Below are 26481 nucleotides of genomic sequence, written 5' to 3'. Positions count from 1 at the left end.
CTACAAAGATAAGCTTGCTGGAAGAGTGTCATCATCTTATATACGTCTCATTCAGTTCTGAACAATTGGCTAACAAAATTTCCTTTGTTAAAAAAATAAATAAATAAATAAAGAATTTGGGTACCAACAAAGAGACGAGCACAGAGATACATGAATGACGTGCTAAGATGGGTACTTGAGGAACAGAGCTTGAGAATATCTTATCATCAATAAAGAGTAATGATTAGGAATCAATAAAGAGTAATGATTAGGAGTGGACGGTATAAATTTAATTAAATGATATTTTTAAAATAAAAAATTTAGTTAAGTGATCCAAATAATTATACTTTAACACCATTTGACATATACCACATCTAAAAATACGAAATATAAAAGTAATAAAACTCAATACAAAACCACTCTGAGACCTAATACCATAGAAAATTCATTGTAGAGGAATAGTTACAATAATCTACTTTTAATAACCTTGTATAACTAGACTCTTTATTGTAATATCCGCAAACATTTCACTTGTAATAAACTTATAAGAAAAGATCTTTGTGGTTTCAAGAATAATTTAGAGTTCCAGGAGTATAAGAACATAGATTTATTTATTTATTTTTGTGTATTTGTTTTGATTTGGAGCTAGTGGAAGTGTATCACCCAAATAATAAATTAAACCTATTACACAAGAAACCAATATTTAATGTGGTTGGGCTAACTCCAAGTCTATATCTACAAGCAACACCAACCAAGATTTACTATCAATAATAGAAATTGCAATCACACATAAAGTCTCACATAAAATTCTGAAATATAAACTGACCCAAAACTCCAATACACCAAAATATGCCCCACACTTATGAAGCACGGGTGCGTTTCAGGACTCGGGTGCGGGTGCGGGTGCGGGACTCGGCAATTTTTGAAAAAGTAGGGTGCAGGTGCGGCGGGACTCGGCGATTAAAAAATTATTAAAAATATTTTTATTTATATTTTCTATATATTTTTACTATTAAAATATTCTTAAAAAACACATTAATATACTTGATTCACAAAACAAAGAAAGAATAAGGCAAGAAACGCATCTGAGGCCAGAATTTCGCCCTCTCCGGCGATTTTCACGGCCGATTCCGGCCTGTTTCGGCCGATTCAGGCTTGTTTCGGCCGTATTGGCCGTATCGGTCGCCGGCCGATATGGCCGATACGGCCGATACGGACCGAGTCGGCTCAATTTCGGCCGCGTCGGCGCCGATTTTGCCTGCGTCAGCCCGAGTCGGGATCCGCCACGTGGCGCGACGCGACACGACGCAGGACGAACGCGCGGTCTGCGGCGTCCCTCTCGCGTCGCCGCGTCCCGCCGCGTCGGACGCGGGTACGCCGGCCTGGGAGCCGCGTCCGTGCATCCTTGCCCCACACTAAGACACTAGACAATAATTATAGTAATTGACACACCTTATTTTCTTTTCTTTTAAATGTGAGACTACCACTTTTAGTAGGAGTAATACACCTCCGTTTTATTCTTCTAACTGCTGCAGGATTCCAAAATCAATAAGGTAATATCTAAACTTCTCTTATCATGGGATGGAGTCAACAAATCTTCTCCACCAACTATGAGTTCGATAGTACCTTTGTAGGTACTCTCTTTGCACACTCATTATGGGTAGGGGTGCTCCACCTCTCTCTCTCTCTCTTAAAAAAAAATTGAGTGCAAGCAATACTTGAACTTCACAATCAAACTTGGCTTCACAAGCATATCAATCACACTCTCTTTGGGTAGCTATTGATCTAGGCTCACCCCTAATACAATTTTATTGATACTACCCAATTTGTTATGTTTTGACACTATGATTTGCCAAAACATCTATGAACCCTAAAATTTGTTTAGGTGGCACCAAAGTAAACAAAATCCATTTGGGATAGCTTAAAATTTATTGATTTATTTAACGTAAAAATTAAAGTAAATAAAAGTATAGACAACTTTATATGTGTAAAAAAAGGTTTTAAAAAATTATATATAATCTAGCTTAAAAAATAAGTCAACTCATAAGCCTAAATAAACTTGCGTAAAGCAAAAACAAAAAACAAAAAACAAAAAAATTGAACCATTGCATGCATATGAGTCTATTGTTGTATTATGTGAGTGTTTGGATTCACGTTTGCACATCTGTGTTTTCACTTTTCGGCGTTCTTTTTTTTTTTTTTTTTAGCCACAGTTGTTGACTTTTCTCCCGTGTACAGTGCACATCATAGGTCCCGTGTACTGTTCACAGGTCCCACAAACTTCAATTTTCAACAACTTTTTCATTAAAAATGGGTTCCAAGACACAATTCACACATTTAAAAATTATTTTGCTACCGTGTTTTCAGTTTTCAGCAAAATAAGTTGTATCCAAATGAACCCTATATATAGAGTAAACTTGTTACACCCGAACTGTTTTACACTTTAAACACCCCAAAAGCAATTGAAACTATGACTTGAAGTCACAATTTGTTTGTTATAAACACTACTCATTATATATTGGTTTGGAATTTTCTAAATGGAGCATACAGTTTGCCTTTTTTTATTGTGATACATGAGCTTGTAACTTGTGAGGCATGCATGATGCATCCCTCCAATGACAACAATGTGCATATGTAGCCAGGGTATGTAACCAGGCCAGCTTTGAATTACAATGAAAACTTGTTATTATATATGGTACCATGCTAAGTTTAATTAAAACTAAGGCTGTGTTTGTTTTGGGTGAAAATCACTTTCAGAAATGCTTTTCTGTAAATGCGGGTGTTTGGTTGGTCCGGAAAATAGAATTTTTTGGAAATCAATTTCATTTGACTGAAAAAAATACGCTTTGACCATAGAAATTCATTTTCGTTCATATTTTCACTTCAAATGGTTTCCGGGGAGAGAGAGAGAGAGAGAGAGAGAGAGAGAGAGAGAGAGAGAGAGAGGAAGAAGAGGGCGAACCTCGAGCTCTAGTCCAATCCGACGATCGCCGGCGAACCCCGAGCTCCAATTCGACGATCACATGCACCAGTTGCACCGGTCTCATCGATCGCAGCACTGCGTCGATCGCACCGCGCCGCTCGATCTCGCGAACTCCAGTCCGATGATCGGACGCACCAGATCACACCGGTCTCGTCGATCGCAGCACCGCGCCGATCGCACCGCGCCGCTCAATCTCACCTTCAACCCACCGATCTCTCTGTGTGTGTGATTTTGATTTTGTAAGGTTGAATTTATTCAACCATCTAATTGGTTTTATTCCGTGCCAATTTGCTTGTATTTCACCATTTAGTAACCCTGTATTTAGGTGGGCTTGTTGTAAGGGTAGTGAGTGAGATAGAGTGAAGTTTGCTCAAAAGTTTGCAAGAAAACAGAGACTCGTGGCTTGGCCTCGCGGGTGACTCGCAGTTGCAAGCCGCCAGACGCAGCACACGTGCCAAGCATGCCGGAAGGTGAACAGTCATGCTAGCTGGAGCACTACAGGACAAAACAGGACAACTGGCCATACGGTTATCTTGCGACTGGAGCTCGCGACTTAGTCAAGTCGCGAGGTCAATCCGCGAGCCACCCCTGTTTTGTAAAACCTGACGTTTCACATTCCTCTCTCACTCCAGTATAAATACCCCTTTTACCCACGATTGTAAGAGAGCTTCCAGAGAGAATTTTGAGAGAGAAACCCTAAAGAAAAACAAGATTGATTCACCCACAATCTATACATTAGAGTCTCTTCAAATTCCTCAGCTCTCTTCCTCTCCATTGTCAAATCCTTGAGAGGCATTTTACCAAATCTTGTTCTCACCATAATCATCACTGTGAGAGAGCTGTTTGGATTTCTGGGAAGCAGTTAGGAAGGAACCAATCTTCATTGGTTGATGCTATGGTCTAGTAGCGGAATCCGGGAAGCTAGAAAAGAAAAAGGTTCGGCGCAACCTCGTTGGAGCAAGAAGCTTGGAGGGTTTAGGTGCACTGGGTAGATTAGGCTTGGAGGGTCTATTACTGTCCATGTATCCCAACTATATTTTCTAGTGGATTGTTTACCGCTTGGAGGGCGGCGGAGAGGTTTTACGCCGAGGGCTTCGGTTTCCTCTTCGATAACACATCGCGTGTTGTCTTTGTGTTTGCATCTTCCTTCCTCTTTATCTTTGCCTTTTTATTTACTGCTGTGGGTTGCGTTTTTAATTTGGCTTAGATAGTTTTTCCAATTCCATATTATAGCTTATGTTAAGTTTCCGCACACTAGTTGTTTGACATAATGCTTGAATTGGTTAAGTTGTAATTTGGGGGTCTAAACGTTCAAGGGTGTTTATACACATATTTGAACTTTCAATTGGTATCAGAGCGGGTACACTTGTTGTGGTTTAAATACCTAAGTGTGATCCTTGACCCCTTGTGTTTATTTGCCATGGATTGTGCTTTGTATGCCTCTTTGTATGATTTGGTTGGTGATGAATGTAACATGCCACGTGTTTGTGAAAATGCCTCTATGAGTGTTAATCCTCATAAGTGTGATGACATGTTATTTGAATCTATGGGTGTTGATGACAAACTCTTGAAGAAAAATGCTAAGAAGTTTCAAAAGAATGTGAGCAAGTTATTTTGTGAAAAGGATGATTTGATTGCTAAGCTCAATGAATCCAACAAATTGGTTGAGAAATATAAAAAACTTGCTGAAATTTCTCTTGAAAAGCTGAAAGAGTTTGAATGTTTGAATATGGACTTGGATGCTAAACTTGTTTTGTCTAACAAACTTGTTGATGATCTTAAATGTGAAAATGAATCTCTTAAGATGCATGCCAAGTGTTTGATTGCTGAACCTATTGTTAAAAAAGATGAAAATATTTGTTGTAATCATGTTGTGATACCCGATTTTGAGCCTAGTGTGTGTTCTACCTTAAAGGACAAATCGGTGTACATTCCTCCACATAAAAGAAATCAAAAGGTGGAGAGCAAGGCTGTTAAGTCAAAGCCTTTGTTTAGGTCTCAACCTAAGGTTTTGAATGGATTTAAGTTTGTTCCAACTTGCCACCATTGCGGTGTGATTGGTCATATAAGACCTCAATGTCATAAGTTGAAGAGGGGACAAAACCATGTTGCTAGATCTCTTCCCAAAAAGCCTAGTGGACCTAAACACATTGTTTGTCACCATTGTGGTGCCTTTGGTCATCTAAGACCTCATTGCTCTAAGTTTCAAGCTCTTAAGAGAATCAAAAGAAAAGAGAAACTTGAGCTTTTTGGAAATTGTGCTTTGAAAGCTAAACCGGATTGGATGGAAAATGGTAAGTTGTTGAAGAAAGTGGTTAATGCTCTTACCTCCTTGTCTATGTGCATCTCCGGTTCTCATTCTTCCAACCCTCGTCTCACTTCCTATGAGACACTCATTCCAAACAATCATTCTGTTTGGATGAGGAAAGGTTCCTATGGTTGAACTTTTGTTCTTTTGGTCCTTAATCTTATTTTTTCGATCTTTGTAGGATCATTCATGCATTAAATGTCATATCTTTATGCATTTTGTGCATCTTGCATTTATTTATATGCATTGTTTTGTTTTTGATCTTACTTTTATATTTCAGTTTTGTGTGAGTAAAAAATCCAAAACCACGTAAAAAGTGAAAATTTTAAAAAGTTTGATCGTATATGTTTGAGCACATATCACAAGTGAGTTTGGCCTTGTACCTTTGTACAAATGGCTTTGTGCATTTACGAGCTTAGCTTGTTAGTTTTGCACTTATATCTTTGTGGGAAAAATCTTGACATCTTTGTGTGATTGTTGTAAATCGATTTTCAAGCTTGTCATGAATGATTAGTCAATAGTCATGTTGGTTTTGATACATGCGTAGACTTGTGCTTATATCTCTTCCCACTCTTTTATTTTTATTGCTTAAAGAGCTCAATAAATGTAAATCTCAAAATGAAAAGAGATAATGAGCTGCAAAAGCCGTCGCACATACTAGTATTCGACTAGGAAAAAGGGAAAGCGACTTATATGAAAATGTATAATGCCCAAAAAGCCAAAGGCTTGTTCATCAAATTGAAATATCAAAATTTTCAGGCATCAATCTCAAAAATGAGATGTATTGCTCAAAATGAGTTGTATTGATTCAAAATGATCAAATGATATGAATTGTAAGAAGCCAAATGAAAAGCTTCAATCTTATGTAATCATTTTCTTGTAGGAGGTCATATATGTTCACTTCTATAATTGAGATAGACCACTTGACTTAGTACTAGTTGTGTATGACTTGATTGAATTGATCATTGAAATTTCACTCTAAACTAAGGACTATTCCACATTTGATACACACACATAACACACTTGCCTAATGTTCAATGAATGTCTTATTCATTTGTTAGATTGTACTTGTTTAAATGTGATGTGTGTGTGCTCAATCTTATATGGATTAATCCAAAAATATTTTTGATAATTTTATATGTTTTTGGAAGTGATTTTTATCACTTTTTGTGTTTATGTTTAGTGCTTACTTTGTTTTTCAATGTTTAAACATGTTCTGTTTTGAAAAACAAGTGTCAGAATTTTTGGCCACTCATTTTGGCTACTTGCGTGAGCTGCCAGCAAGCTGCCAGTTTTGGCTACTCGGTTTGGCGGCTTGCAAGCCGCGAGTTTAAACTGCGAGTTCATACAGAGGGGTTTCGCGGCTCACTCGCGACTCGGCTCGTGACTCGCCAGTCACGAAATGCCCAGAATCAGCTTTTTAAAGAGCTTTTTCGTGGGAAACTTGTTTTAAACCTCTCCCATCCTCTCTAAAACCCCTCTTTCAATATTTTTTTCATCAAAACCCAACCAATTTGAATGGTTTTTCATTCCATTAACATCTCTAAGGTAATTATAAACTCTTTTTATTAATTTTGATCCTTAGATTATGTTTTAGAGAGTTTTATGCTCTTGGTTGGAATTTTCATCATAGGGGTTGGGAAAACTTATTTTTTGTCAAATTTCTTCATGGGATTGGTTTCTTTTGCTGATTTGCATTGGATGTTGGCCTCTTGTGGCAGAAAGAACATGTATTAAGGGTGGATTTCATGATGTTCTTGCATTGTTTTATATTTTTGTTCATAGTGTGCATGCTAGGTGTTTGATAAAATGTCTCTTAGACATTTTCTCGCTTGTTTGGACTCCGATGAGTACCAAACTTTGGGGTTTCTCATGTCTCCTCATTTGGAACATGTTTGGTTCATTGGTTATGTATTTAACACTCCTTGCCCCACATGTGCATTTTTCATGCATTGGTCATGCATTGCACTTAACCACCTCTTGCACACACCTTTGCTACCCTTGTCATGCATTGGTCTTGACCTTGCTTCTTCATCTTAGCTTGTCATGTCTACCTTATGCTCTGTAGCATCTTACTTTGTCTTTGATTCGAGCTTCATTTTCTCATTCATCTCACACCTCTCATGCATCATTAGCATTGTTCGTACCTTCATCTCTTGCTCTCATTTCTTCTTGACCCTTTGTCTATTCCTGACAAAAAGGGGGAGAGTATACTCTAGAGAGTATATCGGAGTGTTTTGTCATTTCTATATGACTCTTGTGCACATCCTTAGGGGGAGAAATTCTATCTCTCATGCACATTTGTAGGGGGAGAGATATTCTATAGGGGAGATGCATATACCAAAGGGGAGAAGGCATTGAGATAATAAGAAAACTTTGCTCTGTTTGTTTTCTTGTTGGTTTTATTGTGCTTTGAGTTATGCTTTGTGGTTCTCATCGCATCATATGTTTGTTTTGGACATGCATATATCCCTATGCTATTGTGCTCCATTGAATGCATGTTCGGATGATCATTTGCTTTGCTATATAATCATTGTAGTTATTTTTATATGATTGTTTTGGTGTTTAATCAAGTTGCTCACATGTTTCACATCATGTTTACTTGATCGCAATTTACTTGTTACATTATACTTGTCCTTTTATTACTTGCTTTACCATGAGGGTCTAATGTGTTTTGTGCAAGTGTTTCAGGTTACAAGTATATATGCTCCAAATGCATCAAAGCTTCTCATCACTTTGAAGGGGAGAAACTTTAAGCACTTTTAGTTTATATTGTTTAAATTTATATTCAGTATTTTGTGGTTTGTACCCATGTGCTTTTATAAGCTTTTAGGGTTAATGTTTTTATGCATATTATGTAGGCTTTATGGTTTGTACATTGCTTAATGCAGCCTTTTATGCTATGTTGAAATCAATACTTCAATCTAAATGTCTTGCATTTTGATTTATGTCCTGTCACTCTTGTGCCCTTGTAGGATTGTTCCTAGATGCATATACTTTGTGTATTATGCATTGGTTGAGTGCTGAGCATACAAGTATCTTGCCTTGTGCTTGTTAGCTTGTATGTCCTTGTGTTCATTCCAAGTGTGAATGAGCATTATGGTCACTACCTTGTAGTGATTACTTGGTTAGTCAAGCCATGATTTGTTTCTTAACTCCATCTTTGCTTGATCTCATATTGCCTGTTTCATATGCATTTTATGATTTTCTGCTTACAATGATCATGGTGTATTGTTGTGTTTCAGGAGTCTTATGTTCATATGATTCAAGTGCTTCACAGCTTCTAGAGTTAGGTGTGAGTGAGTTTTGCTCAACTGTTCCCAACTCACATGTTAAGTCTAGAGTCTGTTTTAGGTTTTTGTCACGGAATAGCCAAAGGGGGAGATTGTAAGGTTGAATTTATTCAACCATTTAATTGGCTTTATTCCGTGCCAAATTTGCTTGTATTTCAACATTTAGTAACCCTGTATTTAGGTGGACTTGTTGTAAGGGTAGTGAGTGAGATAGAGTGAAGTTTGCTCAAGAGTGTGCAAGAAAACAGAGATTCGCGGCTTGGCCTCGCGGGTGACTCGCGGCTGCAAGCCGCCAGACGCAGCACACGTGCCAAGCATACTGGAAGGTGAACAGTCATGCTAGCTAGAGCACTACAGGACAAAACAGGACAACTGGCCATACGGTTATCTCCCGACTGGAGCTCGCGACTTAGTCAAGTCGCGAGGTCAAGCCGCGAGCCACCCCTGTTTTGTAAAACCTGACGTTTCACATTCCTCTCTCACTCCAATATAAATACCCTTTTTACCCACGATTGTAAGAGAGCTTCCAGAGAGAATTTTGAGAGAGAAACCCTAAAGAAAAACAAGATTGATTCACCCACAATCTATACATTAGAGTCTCTTCAAATTCCTCAACTCTCTTCCTCTCCATTGTCAGATCCTTGAGAGGCATTTTACCAAACCTTGTTCTCACCATAATCATCACTGTGAGAGAGCTGTTTGGATTTCTGGGAAGTAGTTAGGAAGAAACTAATCTTCATTGGTTGATGCTACGGTTTAGTAGCGGAATCCGGGAAGCTAGAAAAGAAAAAAGTTCGGCGCAACCTTGTTGGAGCAAGAAGCTTGAAGGGTTTAGGTGCACTGGGTAGATTAGGCTTGGAGGGTCTATTGCTGTCCATGTATCCCAACTAAATTTTCTAGTGGATTTTTTACCGCTTGGAGGGCGGCGGAGAGGTTTTACGCCGAGGGCTTCGGTTTCCTCTTCGATAACACATCACGTGTTGTCTTTGTGTTTGCATCTTTCTTCCTCTTTATCTTTGCATTTTTATTTACTGCTGTGGGTTGTGTTTTTAATTTGGCTTAGATAGTTTTTCCAATTCCATATTATAGCTTATGTTAAGTTTCCGCACACTAGTTGTTTGACATAATGCTTGAATTGGTTAAGTTGTAATTTGGGGGTCTAAACGTTCAAGGGTGTTTATACACATATTTGAACTTTCAGATTTCTGTGTGATTTTGATTTTTGTTGTTGTTGTGGTGGTGTGGTGGTATTGTTTTGGTGGTTGTGGCTTTTGATTGCCGGAGTTTGCTGCCGTGGGTTGAATTGCCGTGTGAAAAATTTGTAGGAAAATAGCATTTTCAGAATAGAACCAAACACATGAAAATATTTTCTACAACAATTTTCATAATGCAACCAAACACTTGAAAATATTTTCCTTTTCGGAAAATAGTATTTCCGGAAAATATTTATTTTCCAGAAAATATTTTACGGGAACCAAACACAGCCTAAAATACTCTAATTTCCATTTGTATAACATGCAACAGATGCGTGTGTGTATATATATACTTGACATGAAAGAATTTCAGTTCATGAATAGGAAGAGAGAAAATCCCAATTATATTAAAGCTTCTGGTGATAATACAGAGTGAGGGTCTCAAATGAACTTGGAGCTGGCAATGGGAAAGGAGCTAAATTTGCTACATTAGTATCGGTGGTGACATCAATTGTAATTGGCCTCTTCTTCTGGTTATTGATAATGTTTTTCCACAATGAGCTTGCCTTGATATTCTCTTCAAGTAAACCTGTACTGGAAGAAGTGAACAAGCTTTCGATCCTCTTAGCCTTCACAATTCTTCTCAACAGTATTCAACCAGTTCTCTCTGGTAATGATTCCTTCATAGATTTTCCCCTCATTATTTACAATGCGTATAAATAGGGGGGAAAAAAAGAAGCTACATATTTTGAATTTTATATAGTTAACTTAATTTAATTTTACTATATATTTTTTTTTTAATTTTTTTTTATCAGGCGTGGCTGTGGGATCTGGATGGCAAGCATATGTTGCATACATAAACTTAGGTTGCTACTATCTGGTTGGGGTGCCGCTTGGATTTTTCATTGGATGGGTCCTCCACCAAGGAGTTATGGTACGTATTGTTATTTCAATTGAGTCAAGGCAAGCAAGCCAAAAACACTTTGTAATGACTATATGCTATCCAATTGCTGATCTCATTGTGCATCTCATGCCCACATAAAACTCAAGCTCGTCTAGAATGAATTTCGCATTAAAACTAGGAGGCAAAAGTTGAAAACAAGATAATTTGAAATTGATCAGATTAACCTGCAGGTTGGTATGTACTTAGACTAATTACGAAGAAAGTGTGTGAAGAATATGCTAAACTGAGATAAAATATTTTGGAAGAAATTAATTAGGTATCCTGCAGCAACTCTAACTAGAATCATGTTAGGAAAGGTGAGAAAAAATTTTCCCCAAGTTCAGAGCCATTATTTGCACAGCATTCTTAAGTTGTTTCTAAGATGCTTTAGATTCTCTTGGATTCTTGTGAAATGTGACTGCAAGAAACGCATTCACCAAGTTAAAATGTTTTCATGTACTTCTGGACCAGAAATTTTTTTTAAGCTTCATATTAAAAGATTATAATTCATAAGATAGACGTTGAAGCTAACCTTACCTGATATTTCGATAAAACTATCTTCGATGCATAAACCTTACAAAGTGAATTCTGCAATGATATATCATTGAAGTTATGCAACCAAATACATTAATTAAGCAAAGTCCAGGTGGGTGGTCTAGTGGTCAGGCCCTGGGCCCACAAGACTCTGGTCTTGGGTTCGAGTCCTCTTGATAATCCCCACAAGTGAGGGTAGCCACTGAACTAGATTGATTCATACTAGATAAACTGCACTGAAATTCTTCTGATTTCCAAAACATGTATCCATTAAGCCATTAACAACATTGCCTTCTGACATGAAAATAAACTCAATCAGGGAATTTGGGCTGGAATGATTTTTGGTGGAACAGCTGTTCAAACCTTGATATTGGCCATCATTACCATGCGATGTGACTGGGAAAAAGAGGTAAAATCCTTTTGTATTAATTCTGTTTTCTATACATAATGACTTATCATTTTATTTCTTGTGTTTTGAAATTGCAGGCTGAGAAAGCAAACGTGAACCTAAGGAAGTGGGCAGCTGACACAAAGCAAGAACATTAATATGGTTTTAGAAAAGAAAAACATACCGGAGTCGGTAACTATATATAGCTATTACTTCGACGCCAAAGAAGAGTCCAACCCAATAATTTGTTTCTGTCCTAGTTGATCCCAATTCGACATTAGAAGTATATTAATATTTACCCAATAACCGAATATGTTAGTGGAATAATGTGGCTGGTATACAGTTCGATTGCTTCCACGGTCTTTTGAATTTCATTGGCGTTGAAAAGCAGCCTTTATAATTAGCTCCATTACTCAATGAAATTACAAGAGCTCTTAATTATTCTTTAGTAGAAACAGAAAAGAAAAAGAAAAAAGAAGAATAAGAAACTATCTATTAGTTGACATTGGTAAAGGTTTTTAGATTACCAGCACCAATTCCTAACAGGTTCATCATTTGATTGCCAAGAAGAACAAATTTTCACTGCCTCTGATTTAGCAATCAAATGTAGAAATAAATCGAAAAGTATTAATCCAAATATCCATCTCCATGGTAGTATTTTTTCACGTCTCCACCAATTTGCTTTCAGGGTTGCTCTGAAACCTCCCGAGTTACAGGGTTTTATTAGGTTGTGGTCTGAAACCATTTGTTATGATTCGAGCAAAGTGCTAGTTACGTATACAGCAATTCTCAAAAGGACTAATCAGGTTACAATAATTACTTTTTGTAATTGTTCTGATAGCCTATATTTACCTAAAAACCACTAGATGTACAACTCAATATACGCTAGTGCAACACCTACACTAACGCAATTTAATTTAACCCAAACAATGTGAGGTATCTCGAGTGGATCGTCACTTACTCTTGGCAAGAAATATTCAAATCTGTGAAGTTCCTGGAATCATATTCTGCTTCTTTTTAATGGAATAACCATTCAACATGATGAACAAGCATGACTTGTGCTTTCTGAAAATTCTACTTGTTTGAGCGTATTTTAATATTTTGTGCAAAGTGATTACAGATAGATCGATGCCTTGTGTTGATTAATTGAGGCCTTGGATGGATTATTTGACTTTGTTTAAAAGGAAATGTGGTTCAGTATTGCCTCAATTAAGAAGACTTTTTATACTTAAAGTAGGAAATGCAAGTAACAATGAACTACAAAATGCAAGCAAATTAAGTTATCAAGTATCAGTACTAATTTCTAGGTAAGAACAAATGTCATTGGATTCCAAGTAACTAAGTCATTCATGATGACACTAAATTTGATTGCAAACAGAGCAGTTTGACCCATGTATAAGTGAAAAAATGTTACACGGGTCGAACTGTTACATGTGAAAGCGTAAAGGCATTTGATTGCATTTTTACACCTTTCAAATGTTACTTTAGTTGTTATCGAGTCTTATTTTATATTTTGAGTCATTTTCCTATTCAGTTTAGAAGTTATGAAGTATTTTTTTTTGTTCATTAGTAGTAATTATAGTCATTTAGGAATAAGTTATTTAGAGTCCTAATCCTTCAAGGAAAGGATTTAACAATAGCCTATATAAAGGCATTATTGTAGTCAATGATATTGATAGTAAGATTGATTCTAATAAAATTCCAGAAGCTTATTTTAAGCTTGAAAGATTGCTTAGGAGGTGTGATTGTATAGGGTTTTTATTTATCTTATTTCTTGTTCGGGTTTTTATTTATCTTATTTCTTGTTCTATCCCCTGTTTTAACCCCAAGCAGCCATCAATATTCAATATTTCTTACTTAAAACCCTTTAAACATCAACTTTATTCAAGAACTCATTAAGAATTTTTTTTTAGTGTTGAATTCTTAAAGATCGTACATCAAATTTGGTATCAAAGCAGGTTTTGTAGAAGTGGAGTGGCTTGGCAAGACAATAGGATGCTTGCTGAAGAAGAAATTCTTCAACGACACTTCCCAGATTCTGTTCTTAAGCATTTGTTTACCCTTGAGCAAGATGACATGCGTCTGATTGATTATGAAAGGAAATATAAGAATTTATTCATTATGTCTAGATTTGCAGAAAACGAATTTATGACTATTGCTAGATTTAGGAGTGGGCTAAGGTATGAAATTAAGATGGAGATGTCTCATTGTTACTTGGAAATTCTTGCGATGCTATAGATACATGCTCTAGATACGGCTATTCATTTTGAGATGATTGTAACATTTATTGAAAAAATCTACAATTTTCAAGCCTTAAGCATAATGTTGAATTGCCAAGACTGCATGCACAAGGGACTGTACACAGGACTAGCCGGTAGAAACTCTAAAACAAAGTGAAAGTGCCACAAAAGGAAGTTGTATGCCAATAGGTCAGAATGGTTTGCTAAGAAGGTAGAACAACTAGATGAGCAAATAGTATACCTTAGGCTTGACTCTTGACTCTTGAGGTGCATTAAATATATACAATAAAGTACTCTCATATTTGCATAATTAACCTTATTTTTATGTTAATGAAAATAAATAAAAGACAAGGAAAAAAAGAAGAAGAAACCATCCTCAAAGTTTCAGTGCAACCATGTGGAATTACAAAGTGGGCTAATTGTCCAGCCAAATTAAGGAGTAATTTTAGTGTCACATGAATTGTCACAACTATCTTATGTGTTAGACTATGATTGACTGCTTGTCACTTTTATATGGATCCATCACTTTTTCTCTACCACTCATAGTTTGCCACATAGATAGTCTAATACAAGTTATGTCATTTTATGTGGTCTTAGGGTTTTTCCAACTTAAAAGCCACACGTGAAAGCCAGGAAAAGAAAGAAGAAATAAATAAATAAAAGAAACTAGGGAAGATTCATGGGATAAGAGATCTACAGGCTTGAGGGTTCTAATTTGATGGGTCTATCCGTTAATCCAACGAAATTGATAAGAGTTTTTATTGGGCCACATTTGTTCTGGGTTTTGTGAAGTAAGGGCTTATGGTCAGCTTGTTGCGTGAATATAAGGAGCAAAATGAAGTAATAGAAATGGAGGTATGTTTGGTAACTGTTTTTCCCTTTATCTTCTATTTTCAAAAATAATTTTCTATTTTTGAAATTAAAAAACTTATTTGGCAACTTAAAATGGACAGAAAACAAAAATTATTCTCAAAACTCAATTTGTGAAGAAAACTGAAAACATACAAAAGACTGTTTTCAGTTTCTAGTTTTTAAAAGTCAAAGAAAACATGCATTTGATTTAATAAATCTGTCTCATTTAATGAGTTAGCATTAGAGTTCAAATCATAATAACAACATATTTTAGTTTTTTTTCTTCAAAAAACTATTTTTTTAATTTCAACTAACTAAACATGTTTTTGATTTCAAAAATACAAGAAAATTGTTTTTTCTTTATATTCCCAAAAACAAGTTTTTAAATTAGAAAATAAAAACTATTACCAAATATAACCTTATCTTTTGCACACACACACAAAAAAAAAAAAAAAAAAAAAAAAAAAGGAGGCTAATCCAACTTGCATTATTAGGACAATGTCATAGTGTCAGGCGGTACTTCTCTTATATAAGCCTTAGGTTTAGTTTAGAAGATAATAGAAAAATTAGGGAGGGTAGGAGGCTGCGGCCAGGGCTGGAACGCAGTGCCGCATGTGGCTTCTTTTATGACTTTTCTCTCAATAATAGCATTGTGACTTCTCTGTTTTAGTCTAATTTTATTTTATTTTATTATTTAGTTTAATGTTTGATTTTTTTTTGTGTTCTATTTTAATTAATATGAGCATCTAAATTTTCAATTAAAGTTGAGGATGAAATATTGTTAAAGATTTGATTTTTTTTTTCTTCCATAGTAGTTATTCTTTAATAATTTAATTGTTATTTCTTCATATCAATTGACTAGGATAGGAATCTTAATATGAGTTCAATTATGTTTTTCTCATAATTTAGTATTTATCTTAATTGATTGAATGATTAGTTTATTATTTCTTGATTTTAAAATTGTATATTTTTTGTGATTTGTTTGTCAATAGATACAATTAATGATTTGATTTTAAAATTGGTTATCTCTTGTTATTTGTTTCTCAACATATCCAATTGATGATTTTATTTTACATTTAGAAAGTAAAGAAGAGCATACTTTACTTTTTAAAATAGTGATTTTAATGAGAATATCTTCCATTATAATAAGAGTGATTTATAGATTATTATGCAATAGTTAAGGAAAAATTAATGATCATGAATATATATACTAATATAAATTAACAAGGCAAATCCCCTTCGACAGAATGATTTTTTCATTGTCATCATTGTTTCAAGTGACAAAAAGAAGAAAGCACCTAAAAGCTTTAATCCCATGTCAAGGATGCTACTCAAGTGGCCGAGATTTATACTAATTTTATATTTCAAAACTCGAGGTTGATATGGACAAGAAAGAAATCAAGGAAAAACAATATATATTTGTTATCTAGTTTTGATGTGACTTTTTTTAACACCTTTCCAAGGTTATTTTAGTTATTACGGGAATGACTTGTGTCCAGTGAACTGGCCACTAGACATGTTGTAACGCGGACATGTGTGACAAAAAAGAAATTAAGGAAAAACAATATATATTTGTTGTCTAGTTTTTATGTCGACTTTTTTTAACACCTTTCAAAGGTTACTTTTGTTATTATGGGAATGACTTGTGTCTAATGGCCAGTTGCCACTGGACACGTTAGGATACAGACATGGACACGGACACATGTCTGATAATGGACACATGTCCGCATCGCAACGCGTCCAGTGGCACTGGCCGCTGGACACAAGCTCCCCCCCGTTATTATTAAGTTTTTTAGGTTAGAAACTTGCTAGATCAGTTTAACTTAAATTTTACAAGAATAAGGGCAATTTGGTAATTTCAAAAATATTTGGAATGCGCTATTCTTGGCTGTACCGAAGTGGCATGATGAGTCTTATTATATGGTTTAGAAGTTAGTAATTTTTTTTATTAGAATCAATCTCACTATGAATATTACTAATTTTAGGAAATTATCATCCTAATCAATTTATCAAAAAACTCTATTTTCGTTTTCACTTGACATCTCATTTGACTTTGTAATCTTTCATGTCCAAAAAAAATCAATAGAATTCAATAAAATAAGGGGGTGTAAATCAAATACTCAATAAAATGAAGCATATTAAACACATAATTCAAAATGTGCATTTTTGTAACTGGGTTGATAAATCCTAAAACTCATTATACAACATTTTATCTCATACCCAACAGGTATTTTACTTAGGATCTGAAAATAAATTTTCTTTAGCAACATGTCATAAATATAGCTATATTAGATTGAGGTGGTAACTCTACAAATATAAGTGCTTGTGGGGTGTGAGGGGCAAAGGCCCGGGTTTAAATCTCCAGGAGGGAGCTTCACACATATATACATTTAAATTAGGTCAGAATCGAATTTCTATCTTGTATCCAAAAATAAATAAATAAATAAAAGAAAAGAAAAGAAAAGAAAAGATCCACTAAATAATTTTCATATATTAATTTCACAAAAATAATGAATTTGAGTGGGGCTTTTATAAAAATTTTATAATCTATTTGTAATATCTATGTTATTCAAAATTACTAAACTATGCATTCCTAGTCCCAATGCATTTCTACCTGTCTTTTAGAGGTTCACATTAGCGGTGCTAAAAAATTTAGCTTTTAACAACTTAAAAAACTACTTTATCTATTTTGACACTTTACTTTACAATGCACTCTACATCAAATACTCTATTTTTTTCCACTTCATTTAAATATTCTTTTTTTATTCTTTTTTTTTATTATTTCTTTTACCACTTAAGTCTCTCCCACTCTAACTTTCATTTAAATAATTTTTTTTTTTGTTTACCATCTAACTACAATAAATTGTCACCGTATCTAGGTGTTAAAATTTTTTTTAGATTTGACACCCTTATGTAGTGGGTTTTTTTTAGTGTAATGTGAATGCTCTTAGATTTGGTTTAAAAAAAAGAAAAAAATTATTTGTTTATTTGTTGAAAGTTGGTTAAAATATAGTTTTATTTAAAATTTGTGAGGCTTGAAAATCAATATATAAGCAAATAAACTATTAAAAAAATTAAAAAAAAATCTTATGACAAACAAATAGTAACTGTAAGGACCAAATAAACTGGCGACCTAAGCCCACTTAGAACAGTGAGTTGTACAGTCCAACCTTGGCTCAAATCAATAAATTTATAAGAGAGGGAAACAAACAACAAGAGGAGGCTCTTCCCGAGGATGAAAATAAGGAAGAAATGGCTAATGTTATAGAATAGATGAGCAAATGCCTCCTTACAAGCCTACCCGAGGAGGCCAATGTTATACAGAAAATTGTATTGTTCACTCTTGAAAGCTCGAAAATATGTTAAAAACACAAGAGCTGTTTAGACCCCAATTAAAATTACGGCTAGATTACTTTTACTCTAACTTATCTAAGTGCGAAAATAAGAGTAAATGAAGCGCAATCAACCGATACTACTCTAGTGCATAAACATGAACAACAAACAATAAAAGTAAAGTACAAAAGTAAGGAAAGAGAAATGCAAACACAAGATAACACAGCGATGTGTTATCGAAAAGAAAATCAAAGAATTCGGCGAAAAATCTCTCCGCCGCCCTCCAAGCGGTAAATTGATCTACTAGACAATAAGTTGGAATACACGAATAGCAAGAGACCCTCCAAGCCTAATCTACCCAATATACCTAAGACCTTCAAGCTCCTACTCCAACAAGATTTCACGGAACCGTGTCTTGTCTAACTTTTCGGATCCCACAATACGCCCGATTGCATCTGCCAAGCCTCACCGGCTTCTTTTGGCAATTCCCCAAAGCTTCCCAAGCTCCAAATTACTCTCTATACTCTGAATAGGTGTAGGTTGTGTTTGGGTACAAATCTCCTCTCAAGGTATGACAATGGGAGAGGGAAGGAGAAGAGGCAAGAATGATTTTTCTCTAAGGATGAGTAGTTCTCTCTCTAAAAGATGAGTGTGTGTGTGTTGTAGAAAACCTATCTAGGGTTTTTCTCTCTGAATGGCCTCCTCTACATTTGTGGGTAATGAGGGTATATATAGTATGGGCAAAGGGTAAGAAAGTCACACATAAAAATCCTCCTGGCAGAATATTTCGCGACTACCTTGCGGGATGGCCTTACCCGTGAGACACTCATGAAAATGACAGCCTAGCACGACTCTTCAGCTTCCAGTCATGTACTTCTCACATGCCCTTCCAGTCATGTACTTCTCGCGAACTTCTTGTGAGTTACTCGCGAAATGCACTGATTTTCAATTAAGCTTGAGTCTTCACCAACTTAATACTAAACTCAATACAATAAAATCCCACAAAATACAAGGAAATAAATTAAAGCAATTACAATACTTTTTGTCATGGAATAAAGTCAACATAAAACATAGTTATAGATCACAACTTTACAACTCTCTTCTCTCAATGTTCTTGTTTCTTTTTTATTTCTTGATCCTTGTGTCTGGCCCTCCTCTTTCTTTGAGAACACTATCTTTATATACTCCTCCCTCCTTCACATCTTGACCTCTCATCTTTACCAAACTAATCTCTCCTCATGACACTTGTCTCTTTTTACATATGAAGAAGGTGGTAGAAGGAGTTTGCTTAGCTATGACTTATACTATTCAGGTCACTTCCTCATCAATGCAGCTGATAAAGTTGTTGCTCACCATTTAATGCGGAGGCAACATGCTATTCCAAAGTGGAAATTTCCCCTATTTTCACTGATTCTCTCTCTTCAGACCATTCTTCCCACCTAGAACGCCTCAAAGTCCTTTGTCTCATCCCCTCCTCTCCTTGGGCGAATTTCCTCTTCGGGCACATGATATCCTCACATTAGTACTGCATCTCTTCAACTCTGTCCTCGGTCCTCAGGCACCCACAGTAATAGTTCAATAGTGGAATCTATAGGTGATTTTCTTGATCAAAGATTGCTTGCTAAATTTAGAAATTTTAGGTCCCATTTAGAAATCAGGAACCAATTACATGAATCCAACTTATTCTTAATTGTAGATTCCAATTAGCTCAACTGGTAATATTTATCATCGAATAAGAGATCTGGTATTTGATCATTACCTATACCAAAACTAATTGGTGTCTTGTTCTGATGATAAAGAACAATTATCAGAAACAGATGCCATAAGTTGAAACTATCTTTAAAATAAAAACTCATTTTTACTGTTCTTTTTTCCTTTTTGGTGTTGGATGTAAATGATGGATTACCTTATGCATTCTCATTATCCTCCTCATGAAAATATCATCTTTATTTCACTTGAAATTTAAAATGATGTGGTATTGGACACACTTTTAAATTTGCAATATTTAATCTAAACCATGAAAAATATTGATTTTGTTATAAGTCTTATAACTCAACTAGCACTTCTTAATATTTTCAATGAAAATGTTCAGAATTCAAACTTGTCACTCTCAACTATTAGATTATCAAAATAAGAATAATTTTTTAGATAAAAGTTAATAATTTGCATCTATTATAATTTAGAAATATATGTATATTTATTTTTCAAACAAATAAAAATGATAAACTTTAGAGATAAGTAGTAACTGTAATTTCTTTTTTAAACATAATGGGAAAAAAATCCTAAATTTTAGGAGTTCTATTTTTTGAATTCAAAATAAAATTTGTTATTTGACATTTATGACTCTATTTGTAAATGAAGCTACCCCTCATTAATAAAAATATTTTTGAACCATATAAAAGTCTAGTTGAAAGAAGAAGATCCTCTTATATATAGTATAGGTAACAAAAAGGAGACCAAAAAAACCCTTAAATTATGAACTACCAAGTGAGAAATTATTTACTATACCAAGAAGACTACCTCAGCCAATAATATCACATCATGTGTTTAAATTATTAACTCAGACTCTAGTCACAAATATCTATCAAAAATCTCTAGCTTTGCTATCTCAAGGGATTGGGACAAAAGGTTGGGAGTGTCCCACATCTTTTTTTTTTTTTTTTTTTAACAAGAGTAGAAACTTAATCTAAGTTTATATGTGTGTGAAGCTTCCTCCTGAAAACTTGAACCCCAGCCCTTACCCCCCACACCTTACAAGCACTTACATTTGTGGAGTAACCATCGCATTAAGGGTGTCCGGTTATAACTGCATTATAAAACTAATAAGATCTAATATGTTCATGACATTAATTGATGGTGGTACAAAATATTTATTTGTTATGATTTCATCTACTACTTAAAAAATATATAAGACATGCACATGCATCCCGTGGTGGCACATCCACACCTGGGGTCTTGTCGGAGTTTTTTGGCATTGGTGAGTATGCATTGTACCATTATTTCTTTTTAGGATCAGAATATTTTATTTGAAATGGATGGTTGCATGGTTTATTAATTAGCAGAGGAAAAGTTAATAAATGTCCTAAATACATTGTTTTAGAATTATTTTTAAAAATATTTTTTGAAAAAATGATACAACAATTCTTTATATTTTTTTATAAGGTAATGTCAACACTTTCTTAATATAATTTATTGATAATTCCTTTAAAACACCTGTTAACATGACCTTACACAATTAACATGATCTTATTATTTATACTGAATAATTAGTATATAGGATTACTTGATTCGATGACAACATACTGAATAATTAGTATGTACGAAATTCCCAGACCTATGAGATACACAACAAAAAAAAAAAAAAAAACACGCCAAAGAAGAATAATCACACATAAGGCAATATTTACGTGGTTCGGCAAGTTGCCTACGTCCACAGGATTGCAGAAATTTTATTATTCTCAGGAAAAAAATATAAAGTACGGCAGTATAGTTTTTCTCTCTAAAATGTGACATAAAAAAACCTTAATCTCCCATTAAAAACTGTAACAATATTATTTTAGATTGGATCATAATTTGGATCAAACATCATTAGTCTTTACAAAGTCTTTACTTGTCATTGTACATTCAAAACAAAAAAATAAGTCTAGTTAAAAAAATACTAAAGGTAAACCAAACCTTATGAAGAGAAACCCAACAGGAAAAACCTCTCCGAGGCCTTGCACAATAAACCGATTCCAATATGAATTGCGATACAAAACAATTTACAAAACCTCAGTTCTTGTATCCAAACTCCCAACTTTTGCTATCAATAGACTAACAGTCTTTTATCTTCAATAACTTCTGGCATGCAAGTCAATCACCGTCCGTAAATTTGATCTTTTGGAAACTTTAAGGCCACTTGAAGATTTCTTGGAAGTCTCTGGTTTCCAAATTCCAGCACCAATCCACAACGTACATTCAAGGTATGATAAGGTGTTTGGATTGATTCTTCTCTCAAATGTATGCAAGTTTGGAGAGGGTTAAGGTGTTTGAGACTATAAGGATTGCTCTGTAGGGTATTGGACCTATTGGTAGTCTTAGCTTTTGTTCATATGAAATTAGGGTCTTATTCTTGTTCAGCCACAATTGAGAGTTGGTTGGCTACAAGAGTGATCAAGAAGATCAAATAAGGAAAAATTTGGACAATCTCGCTCGACTGAGTTTCAGGCGAATTTTAGGTGAAGCTCTCTATGTAATTGATATTCAAATCCTGATGATCTTTCTTGAAATCTCACCTGATACGTACAATGAACTTTGTTCAACCGAGATTCCAAATGCAGCAGAAATTTTTCTTAAGCTCTTCAACCTCAATGACTTGATAATATTACAAATGAAATGAAATGACTTGATAATATTACAAATGAAATGAATTGAATGCATGGAAATTTGCAAATACAATTGAAACTTTTGACACTTAATTTGCCAGTAATAATAATCAACCTAATACATGGCATCTTTATTCAATAAAAAAATAGTAGAAAAGAAGAGAATATCACACAAACACCTAGGATTTACATGGTTCAACAAAAGCTTACATTCATAGGTATTAGGTGATGAATTCACTATAGCAAATAGAAATTACAAAAGTGTTTACACACTCAGAGGATAACTCACAAATAAATAAATAAACAAATCTCTCTCTCTCTCTCTCTCTCTCTCTCTCTCTCTCTCTCTCTCTCTCTCTCTCTCTCTCTCTCTCTCTCTCTCTCTTCTCTCTCTCTCTCTCTCTCTCTCTCTCTCTCTCTCTCTCTCTCTCTCTCTCTCTCTCTCTCTCTGTGAAGCTCTCACACACTAATTCAAAGTCTCTTCCCATGTAGAGGACCTTTAGGAAAAGCCACCAATTCCTTTTGGCATTATTTATTTATAAAACTTCAATATTCATTCTTTTATGAACATGGAATATCTTTCTTTCTAGTAGATAAGAAGTAATTTTCTTGTTTATCAAGAAATAGACTTTCCTTTTTCACCAAGAAAAACTCAAGCCAAGTTAAATTAGAAATTTAAGACAATTTCTAACAAATTTTACAGATTAACGTTTAACCCAAAAGCTTAACCTCTATGAGTTTAGGGTTCAATTATGTTATGTTATGTTAACTACTAATTTTTGTAGCTATTATCTAACATGAGACTTCAACATTTAACTAGCCACACCACTCTCATCAATATTCCAACATAATCTATAGGCATCTTAGGCTTTGTTTATTTCATTGTAAAATGTTTTCAGATGTAAGATGTTTTGTTGAATTCTTGAAAATGCCCTGATAATTTTTTTTTTTTTTTTTTTTGCAAGGTTTGTTTAGTTGTAAAATAAAACTCAAAAAATTTTGACAACCAAAACTCAAATTCTCAAATTTCAATCAAAATACAACCACGAAGCAAGCAGAAATTCTCCAACACAAACTCAAATTAGTTGCCAAAAAAAGAAAAAAAGAAAAAAGAAAAAAGAGTAACCTAAATCTTTGCATCACAACATAGCTCTTTCAAGTGGCAGAAACCCAGATCAGTGCCCTCAGCCACCATCAACACCTCTTAGTGGTGTAATATCGCCTCCCATGCACAATTTCGAGATTCCCCAACTATGAATCGAAGCTTCCCAATCACCATTAGCTTTGCCGACCACTACAAATCTAGGCTCATGAGCAAGAAAGAGAAAAAAATAAAGGAGGGTTGAAAAAGAGTTTTAGAGAGAGAGAGAGAGAGAGTGTGTGAATAAGAAAGAGAAAGCAACATTCATCCGTGTTTTTCAGAAAAGAATTTCTAATTTTATTTTAGAATGGAACCATTAACAATAGATATGAGCTTGTTTTAAACTTTGGGGATTGCTTTCAATTTAGGGGGTCAAATATGAATTTCTTGTAACAAAAATTTTCAATTTTAATCTATTGACATATACAATTATACACTATTAAATATTTCTAAAATTCCAGGAGTTGGACCCCATGGTATCGCTCCGTCTACGTGAGACTGTGAGAGATGAGAGCTGATTTATTAAATGATCTATTAGACAACAAAAGCATTAAAATCTAAATCCAGGAGTTGGACCCCATGGTACTATTCCGTCTACGTGAGACTGTGAGAGATGAGAGCTGATTTATTAAATGATCTATTAGACGAAAAAAGGACCTAAAATCTGAATCTAATGTCATTTCTTTTCTTTCTTTTTCTTTTTTTTTTTGGTTTAAAGGAAATATAAATAAAACTAGACAGCCAAAATGGCTAAGTTGGTGACAACATGACTACCAAAAGCTTTCCCCATTTTTGTCTGCACTCATTAAGGCATTAATCTCATCAGATGGGGGGGAATCAAAATTTACAAGTTCTTTAGGCAAATTACAACCTTTCCTAGCAACTGCATCAACACATTTATTTGCTTCTCGAAATACATGCTTCATTGTGGTGTGGGGAATCTTGTCTGGCAACAATTTGCAATCAAACAACAAGGATGAGTATGCTGCATTAGAGGAGTTTTTGGAATTAATTAAGTCTAAAACAACTTTCGCATCAAGTTCCACTTCTAGAATTTGCACACCAAGTTGTACGACCATTTGTAGACCATCTCTGAGGGCCCAAAATTTGGCTATAATGCTTGTACTTGACCCAATACTCCTTGCAAACCCCTTGACCCACTATCCTGCACTGCCACTTAAGACTCCACCACCTCCAGCCCTCCCTGGATTACCACACGAAGCCCCATTTGTGTTCAACTTAAACCAGTTAGAGGGAGGCTTTTCCCAGCGCACCGTGATGACAACCATAGTCCTCTGTTTGTTGATTTTCCCCACACAATAATAGCATTCCATTGCCTGGCTTATACATGGTCTGTGCAGCTTGAGGTTAAGGGGGGTATTCTCAAAAGCCTCCTTATTTCTATGCTTCCACAATTCCCATATAGCAAAAGGAAATACATATCTCCATGGGACCGAGGAGTGGTGCATTGCTTTACTCAAACAGTTGACCCGAAGCCACTCATTAACATCATCAGTGACTTGAAATGAAGGAACAACCATAGGGGGAATATCGACTTTATACCATAAGTCACGGGCATAAATACATTCCCTTAATAGGTGTCCAATCATTTCAGGCATTTTCTTGCATAATGGACAATTGTTTTCCTCAATGATACCCCTTGAGAATAAAGTATTTTTCATCGAGACACTCTTGTGCATGCACAGCCAAAGGAAATTAATGATTTTTGGAAAAATATCTAGCTTCCAAATCCATACTCCTTGGAAAGGAGGGCTTAGGGCATGAGAGTTATTAGCTAGAGCATAGGCTGACCTCGTAGAAAATTCCCCATCCTTTAAAAGTTTCCATAGAATTGAATCTTCCCTTCTCCCAATTTGATTCTGCGGGATCACTCTAATTTTATCTTTAACATCTTGAGGCAGTTCAAAGGATAGGATTTCCCATCTCCACCCCTGCCCTTGACCGAGGAGTAAGTCAAAGAGAAGCAGATCACTCTCGTGTTGAGTTAGTGGCCTTGCAATCAAATCTCCAAGCGACTCATCTCTAATCCAGCAATCTGACCAAGCCTTAATTTTCCTTCCATCTCCCACACTCCAACCAAAACCATTTTCGAAGGTTTGAAATCCAGCCTTTATAGCTTTCCAATTGAAAGAAGCTGGAAGTTTATCAGGATCTCTAGATCTTCTCCTATCCAAGGAGCAATATTTGTTCATGATGACTTTGGCCCAAAGTGCTTCCTTTTCCTGATTCATTCTCCAATTTAGCTTGGCAAGGAGTGCAACATTCTTTGCCCTTGCTACTTGAATCCCAAGGCCACCCTCTTCCTTTGGTTGGATGATTTTATTCCACCCAACTAAATGCAACTTTTTCTTTTCCCTAATTGAACCCCAAAGGAAGTCCCGGTTAATTTTATCCAGATTCTCACATAAGTGTATTAGTAATGCCTCTCCTTGCATCACATAGTTCAGTATTGTAGACATAACCGATTTCACTAGGACAAACCTCCTAGCAAAGGACATAAACTTTGCTTTCCAACCTGCAAGTTTGTTCATCACCCTCTCCGCAATAAAATTCAATCAATTCCTTGCTGCCCCTCTGTGATTAATAGGAAACCCAAGGTATTTTCCAATATTTTTCGTAGCTTGGATTCCCAATTTAGTGCAGATCTCCTCTTTGACTCCCTCTTGGACATTTGGTGAAAAATATATCCTCGATTTCTCAAGGCTCACCTTCTGTCCCGATTCCTCACAAAATCTATTCAAAACTTCTAAATTAGCCTCACAAGCTTGCTCCTCCACCTTTGCAAACAAAATTAAGTTGTCTGTAAAAAACAAATGGGAAATACCTATGTTCTCCCAGGAGGCTTTTAAAGGTTTCCATTCTCCAACCACACACTTTTGTTCTATTAAATGCCCAAGGAACTCCATGCA

At 35.2% G+C, this 26481-nt stretch overlaps 1 protein-coding gene and 1 long non-coding RNA gene across 2 annotated transcripts in view; both read left to right on the top strand.

The window, feature by feature from the left end:
* Positions 1-12062, top strand: part of LOC126732450 (protein DETOXIFICATION 27-like) — a 62803-nt gene extending 50741 nt beyond the window's left edge. The window contains exons 6-9 of the mRNA XM_050435299.1: positions 10188-10426; positions 10572-10690; positions 11553-11642; positions 11720-12062. Of these exons, the coding sequence (XP_050291256.1) occupies positions 10188-10426; positions 10572-10690; positions 11553-11642; positions 11720-11779 (508 nt within the window). The 3' untranslated portion in view covers positions 11780-12062. The remainder of the gene's footprint in view (positions 1-10187; positions 10427-10571; positions 10691-11552; positions 11643-11719) is intronic.
* Positions 1539-9534, top strand: LOC126732451 (uncharacterized). Its single transcript, XR_007659475.1, has 2 exons — positions 1539-3531; positions 8989-9534. It is a non-coding gene; the product is annotated as an uncharacterized LOC126732451 (long non-coding RNA).
* Positions 12063-26481: the final 14419 nt, after the last annotated feature.

This window comes from Quercus robur, chromosome 6 (genome assembly GCF_932294415.1).
Source record: "Quercus robur chromosome 6, dhQueRobu3.1, whole genome shotgun sequence".
Classification (NCBI taxonomy): Eukaryota; Viridiplantae; Streptophyta; class Magnoliopsida; order Fagales; family Fagaceae; genus Quercus; species Quercus robur.
This window is presented reverse-complemented; position numbering and strand designations above follow the sequence as displayed.